This window comes from Clupea harengus, chromosome 14 (assembly GCF_900700415.2).
Source record: "Clupea harengus chromosome 14, Ch_v2.0.2, whole genome shotgun sequence".
Lineage (NCBI taxonomy): Eukaryota > Metazoa > Chordata > Actinopteri > Clupeiformes > Clupeidae > Clupea > Clupea harengus.
The window spans coordinates 4,896,251-4,903,585 of record NC_045165.1 but is presented as its reverse complement, the minus strand read 5'-3'; the positions used below and the strand labels follow the sequence as shown (position 1 = coordinate 4,903,585).

At 48.9% G+C, this 7,335-nt stretch overlaps 1 protein-coding gene across 1 annotated transcript in view; it reads left to right on the top strand.

The window, feature by feature from the left end:
• The window catches only part of nrde2 (NRDE-2, necessary for RNA interference, domain containing), an 18,789-nt gene extending 11,715 nt beyond the window's left edge, over positions 1–7,074 (top strand). The window contains exons 7-14 of the mRNA XM_031580693.2: positions 416–549; positions 3,405–3,528; positions 3,669–3,841; positions 4,059–4,445; positions 5,026–6,005; positions 6,191–6,332; positions 6,703–6,774; positions 6,930–7,074. Coding sequence (XP_031436553.1) covers positions 416–549; positions 3,405–3,528; positions 3,669–3,841; positions 4,059–4,445; positions 5,026–6,005; positions 6,191–6,332; positions 6,703–6,774; positions 6,930–7,055 — 2,138 coding nt within the window. The 3' untranslated portion in view covers positions 7,056–7,074. The remainder of the gene's footprint in view (positions 1–415; positions 550–3,404; positions 3,529–3,668; positions 3,842–4,058; positions 4,446–5,025; positions 6,006–6,190; positions 6,333–6,702; positions 6,775–6,929) is intronic.
• The last annotated feature ends 261 nt before the right edge of the window (positions 7,075–7,335 follow it).

Below are 7,335 nucleotides of genomic sequence, written 5' to 3'. Positions count from 1 at the left end.
TGAGCACTGTTCGTCAAATACATAGTTTCTGTCGTGAAAAGTATGTATATATTTCCACAGCACAGGGTGTGGCCACAAAGAAATTACTATATTTCTTAGCTGATGTTTTTCCCACCAAAAGAAGCTAGATGTATAGAATGCACTAGATGTTTTTTTGCAGTTGCTTTGGAATGACATCATTTCTGGTTTGGAACTATTGGTTTTGACAGTAAAAGCTATATACTGTGTGTATATATATATATATATATGTATATGTATATATATGTATATGTATATGTGTCATATACTTGTGACACACAGATTCTCTCACATGTTGTGTTTTAGCAGGGACAGTATTGTCATCCCCCTCTCTCTCTGTGTGTGTGTGTGTGTGTGTGTGTGTGTGTGTGTGTGTGTGTGCTTCCTCCCCCTGCAGACCTCTTCCTGCAGCAGTGCCACTTCCTGCGCCAGGCGGGCCACTCGGAGAAGGCCGTGTGTCTGTTCCAGGGCCTGATTGACTTCACCTTCTTCAAGCCTGACAGCGTCAAAAAGCTGACCACCAGACAACAGGTAACAAACACGCACACACACACACACACAGAGAGAGAGAGCCGCAAACACACACATGCACACCCAGATAGATAGATAGATAGATGGATACTTTACTAATCCCGAGGGAACACAGAAACACACAAACACACAAACACACAAACACACAAACACACAAACACACAAACACTGAAACACAGAAACACTAGGCCTGAAACACTGAAACACAGAAACACTGAAACACAGAAACACTGAAACACAGAAACACTAGGCCTGAAACACTGAAACACAGAAACACTGAAACACAGAAACACTGAAACACTAGGCCTGAAGTGCAAAACAGAGAAGATAAGAACCTGTGGTCCTGAGGTGCAGATGCAAGAAACAAAAACAAAAACAAAAACTTGCAGCTCTGATGGATTTTTGTATGCTGTCTCTACACTTCAGGGCTGCCAGCGCCACCGTACAACACACACACACACACACACACACACACACACACACAAAGAATGATGGTCGGTCGGTCCAATGATTTATGTGTTTTATGTGTCTTGACAGATCCAAAATCACAGTTTGTGTAACTTCTCCAAGACAGCCAGCCACCTACACACACACATAGACACACACACACACACACACACACACACACTTGTGTGCTCTGTGCGTTTGTGCAGTCTCCAAACAATTCAATTCAATTCAATTTTATATATATATATATAACAATACAATTGTCTCAAGGCTCTTTACAGAGCCCAGTGCCTGAACCCCCTTAGTGCAAGCACAATGGCAGCAGGGGCAAGGAAAAACTCCCTGTAAGTCAGGAAGGAACCTTAAGCAGAACCACGGCACATAAGGGGGGACCCATCTGCTTGAGGTCGGCCGGGTGGAGATAGGAAGGGGGGGATGGGCGAGGGTTGTGTGGCAGAAGGGGAGGGGAAACAACAAGTGTTGTACACAGCATGCATTTGGTAGATGTACATAGAGGGATTCTACAGGTAGAAACAGATTTGTTCATTCACATTCCTCCTCGCTAGTTTTGCCATTCTACAACGATACACAGCAGAGCGATTCCACAAACAGCAACAACAACAGAAATGCAATTAACGATTCTTAACCAGCTCCACCACCCACCCCCACTCCACTCCACTGGGGCCTGTGTGAGTGTGTTGTGTGTGTGTGTGTGTGTGTGTGTGTGTGTGTGTGTGTGTGTGTGTGTGTGTGTGTGTGTGTGTGTGTGTGTGTGTGTGTGTGTGTGTGTGTGTGTGTGTGTGTGTGTGTGTGTGTGTGTGTGTGAGTGAGTGTTAGCCAGATTACTGATCACATTTGCCCCGCTCAGAAATTGCTCCTGAAGAGCGGGCGCCAGTCATTTCCACACGCAGCCCGCCATGATGATGAGCTCGGGTTATTGTGACGCTGTGTGTGGACACTTGTTTTTGTCAGCGTGTGCCGGTGAATGAGGAGCACCTGCTTAGCCGCGCGGTAATGAGCCCGGCAGGAATGGACGAGCATTAAAGGCCTGCCTGCTCACATCTCTCTCTCTCTCTCTCTCGCTCTCTCTCTCTCTCTCTCTCTCTCTCTCCTTCCCTCTCTCTGTCGAACCGTCTAATGAGAAGTGTGACTGTGCATATTTTGTGAGTTTGAGGTGGCGCTCGCGTGTGTATGCCAGATGAGCCCACTTCAGATGCTGATTGGCTAGTGGTTTCTTTATTAGGCGCAAGCAAAGCACAACACCACTTATTGTTGTCATACTGTGCTTTGTTATTTAGTTCTTGTTTTTGTTGGGGCCTGAAAACAATGTACATTAAAAACTATTTTGTGTTTTTATTGGGTTGCAAACTCATGTGGCTAATGTCCTTTGCCTTTTTAACATGCTTAAAAAAATGCTTTTATGGTCAGTTTTTATTTAAGGTTGATTTTTTTGTGTGCTATCAGTCTCCCTTCTATAGCCAGGTGAGTTTGTCTGTTCACAGGTATGCCTTTTACAGTTGCCTCGCATTGAAATCTGAACACCCAACATATTTAGGACACAACTTATGTGTGCCACCGTAAAAGTATGTAGGAAATGCTGTCGCTGCTATCCCCCCACCCCCACCCCCCATCCCCACCCCCCCATCCCGATACAGGAGAGAAATTCCTCTGTGATTGGCTGGATGACATGCCCCCTTTCCATTCTGATTGGTTGGCCGTGATTCTGTCTTGCCCCATTGTTTTGCACTCTTCTCTTCCTGCTGTCCTTGGGCTGAGCCCTGAAGTGCTGACTGCGTTAGATCAGCGGCCATTAAGATGGCGGAGTGCGGAGTGCGGCCCTACTGAGCTGACGCGGTGCTTCGGGCAGGACTCGCTAAGTGATTGGAAGTGTGGGAATGTCATCTGTTATTGTCGACAATCGCTCGCTCCTTCCACCGGATCCCGCTGCACTCTGAGAGAGCTGGGGCCATTTGTGATGCTTTGTGCTTCAGGCTCAACTGGGCTGCTTGATTGATCCTATCACGCCACTAAGATTGAGAGTACAAGTGTAGACCATCTAGCTCATGAAACAGTACATGTTAACATTGGAGCCCGTATGAAGTCATATGTAAATGTTGTCATGTGTTTGTGGGTGAGGTATAGAGGCATATATATAAGTGTGTGTGTGTGAGGTATAGAGGCGTATATATAATTGTGTGTGTGTGTGAGGTATAGAGGCGGATATATAAGTGTGTGTGTGTGTGTGTGTGTGAGAGGTATAGAGGCGTATATACTGTATATATACGTATATATAATCGGTGTGTGTATGTTTGGTTTTGGTTTATCCACACAAACTTTGTTTGTGAAGGCGTATGATTATCACAGTACACCTGAATCTGACATGTGGTTATTCTGTCCTGGTTCCTCAGGTGGACTTCTTTGAGCCCTTCTGGGACAGCGGGGAGCCGCGGGTGGGGGAGAGGTTGGCCCGGGGCTGGAAGGCCTGGATGCTGCAGCAGGAGAGGGGGGGGTGGCTGGTCCCCAGTGAGCCAGGTAGGCCAGAGACACTCCTGCAACGGGCCGGTTTACAAATAAACAAATGGATTTGTTTATTTGTTTATTATTTGTTGTTGATAACATTTTGACTGCAGACGTAACACTTCTGTACGTTTTCTTCTTGATTGTATTGACAGATGACGATGATGATGATGAGGGTGATGATGAGGAAGTGAAGAATAAGACCCTGCCCAAGTGGAGGATCTGGCTGGACGTGGAGACGTCACGTGAGGCGAACCACTGGTTGCCGTGGAGACCTGACAAAAGCAAAGGTCAATCGGAGGAAGACTGCGACGATCCTGAGAGACAGGTACTCGTCATGCATACAAATTCATAGTCTCTTTCTGTCTTCCTCCTTCTCTTCCTCACTCTCACACCCATGTACGTACACACACACACACACACACACACACTCACCCACTCACTATCTCCAGCATTTGTACCAAACTAGTGTCGCACATACACACATCTTGCATCCTCTCTCTGTGTGTCTCGTTGACTTCACACCACCTGCCTCTCACCCGCAGGTTCTCTTTGATGACATTGGCCCCTCCATGATCCGCGTGACCCGGCCTGACCTCCAGCTGCATCTGCTCTGCAGCTTCCTCCAGTTCCTGGGGCTCCCCGTCCTCACCCCCGCCTCCACCCACCTCAGGAGCCTGCTCCTGGACGACCTCTCCCTCCTGCAGGACCAGCGGGACCCCGAGCGACCCCTGACCTCCTTCCACCTCCCTTCTCCAGGGATCAGTGCCGTGGGTCACACCACCGTCCTGGGCGTCCCCTGCAAACAGGCGGGGCTGTGTAAGGACGGCGAGGAGTTTGTCCAGAATGTTCTTCTGCAGATCTCGCCGCAGCTTCCTGCCGAGGACAGGGCTGTGCTCTCTCTGAGCTGGCTGCAGTACGAGAAGCTGAAGGTGAGTGCAGTCTGCTGTGATGCCCCCATCTCCCCCCCCCCCCCCCCCCTTCAGTGACCCCCTCATCTCCACACCGCCCCTGCTGTGACCCCCCCCATCTCCACACCACCATCTGCTTGGTCTGTTTTCGGCCTCCTGCAGTGATGCAACTTTATAGTTTGAGATTCTGAATAACAGGAGTCTATCAAATTGGATTTTCAGTGGGAATCAGTCTACCCACTGGAGGTCTTAGTACCTCACCCTTTATATGTGAGGGTACAAAGGGGACCTGTTTGATGGCATCATGTCCCTTCTGCGCGTACTATGAACATGACATTTGGCCATTTAGTAGACCTCACCAAGTCAGAAACTACTGTTTCCTGGAATTGTTGGCACCTAGATGTAAAAGAGTTATAGGAATTTGACATTCTGAAAAATATTCTGAAAAATGTATTCACACATACAGTACATACCATATCATGGGTACCAGCACACACAAACTTATGCATATATCGATACTTTGACTAAAACTTCAGGGGAGCTGGCAAAGACTACTCTTCCTCATTCATGATCTTCTCTCCTCACACCTTCTCCCTGACAGGTGCTGAGGTCGGTGCGAAGCCGAAACAAGAAGCGCCTGCGCACCCAGGGCAAGCGCAGCAAGCGTCTGGCCAAACGGCTGCTGAAGGAGCCGGAAAACCGCGGCCGCCTGGACCTGTGGCGGGAGTACGCCCACCTGGAGTGGCTGCTGGGAAACCTTGAGGAGGCCCGCAAGGTGTTCGACACGGCGCTGGGGCTGGGCGTGGCCCGCGGGCTCAAAGACCCCGCCCTCTGCCAACTGTGTCTCCTCTACGCACAGTTAGAGATGGAGGAGGCGTGGCAGGCAGGGGAAGGAAGAAGCCTGGCGGGAACTAGCCCCGCAACTTCCCCTGCGGTGCATATTTTGACGAAACTAGCTGAGGAGGCGACCTACACCCCTTTTTCAGGCCAGGTGGCTCCGGTAGCTATCCTTAAAGCCAGGAAGTCCTACGAGCAGGCTGTAGAAGCTTGCTTAGCTGGGCTCGAGACCGGGCGCTTTAAGAAGGCCCAGCATGTCGCGGGACTTGTAGGCTGCTACTCTCTCTTCCAGTATCTGACTGTGGGTGTGGACGCTGCCAACGTTATATACAGACAGGCCAGGGAGAGGCTGGATCAGCAGGCTAGCATGACTCTGCAGAACAGTGGTGTAGATAGCAGTAGCGCTAATGCTAATAGCAGCAGTGCTAACGCTATTAGCATTAGCATTACTGCAGATTGTGAGGCCTTAGCTGTTCAGCAAGCGGCGCTGTTGCGCCACCACACCAACACCTCCGTGTTCCCTCTGGGCCACCTCAGGGGAGCCCTCACCTCAGCCCTCACTCACTTCTCCATGAGCGCCCCCCTGTGGCACCTCTACCTGCAGGCAGAGGCACGGTACCACAGCGCGGGGCGGGCACGCAGGTTTTTCCACAGTGTCATGAAGGGTGGCCAGAGCGTGGTGCCACACCTGTTTGCCATATGGGCGGAGCAGGGGAGGAAAGAGCTCCTGGACTCTGTTCAGAGGTGAGAGTGATGCTCTTATGAAACAAGGTGCTTAGAAGACATTGAGCTCCTGTTGTTTATTTTCTAGTTATAACTAGTTCTATTTTTTTAAGATATCCAGTAATGTGTTTTCATTTCTGTGTCTCTGAAGTACACTGTATTTAAATACTAAGTGAAGAACTCAAATGTTTTGTTTTTGGTTGTAGGTCTGGTGGTTTGGCAGACATCCTCCCCACCTTACCGGAAAACGGACTGAGTAACCGCATCCGGTCCCTGTTTGAGGCTGCCACCGCGAAAGAGGAGGGGGCCCAGTGTCCCCTGCTCTGGAGGATGTACCTGAAGTTCACGGTAAGGTCACATCAGCAAACACAACCAAGGCTAACAGTAGCAACTGTCTTTAAATTAGTTAATGTCCCTTGTACGTCGCTTTGGACAAAAGCGTCTGCTAAATGACTAAATGTAAATGTAAATGTAAATGTTATGTTTGGCGCTGGCAATGAAACAATGAAAACTACTCAGCAAGCTGAATTGTCAAAATCAAGTCGGCATAAAAAGGTGAAAAAGACAAGTAAGTGCATGTCTTTGTGATCCATTCCTCATAGCCTCTTATTGAGGAGAGATTGCAGAAACTACAGAATACTGGTCTACATCTGAAAAGGTGAATTACTGTTGAAATGTTCTCGGTGTATTTTGACATGTGAGGGTTATATTCTAACAGGCTTCAGAAGGTAACATGGAGAGGGCCAAAGGGATCTTCTACAAAGCTCTTCAGAACGTCCCCTGGGCTAAGGTACATGTGGATTACCCATGTCTTGTCATATGCTAATGAAAATCATACGTTTTGAGGTAAAGCCCCTCTGGATTAAAAGCTTGCATTAGTCCACAATTCTGAGACTTAAATGTGTGTGTGTGTGTGTGTGTGTGTGTGTGTGTGTGTGTGTGCAGGGGTTGTACATGGATGCCGTGCTGCTGTTCCCAGATGCTGTGAGTGAATTCCTGGACCTTATGACGGAGAAGGAGCTACGCCTCCGAGCGCCCATGGAGGAAGTGGAGATCCTCATGGAGGACTAACCCTTCCCACAGTGCAACAGTGTTCAGATAGAGGAAGTGGAGATCCTCTTGGAGGACTAACCATTCCCACAGTGCAACAGCGATCCTCAAGGAGGACTAACACTAGTTAATCCTTCCCACAGTGCAACAGCGTTCAGATGGGGGGGGGAATCCTGCTGAAGGATTTGGACCTCAAAGCTACACACCTTGCTGAGTTGGCTCACAATGCACTGAAGTGGAGGGGATTGTGGGATCACTGGACTCAAATGATTTGCAACGCTACGAGTTGAAGCATTATGAC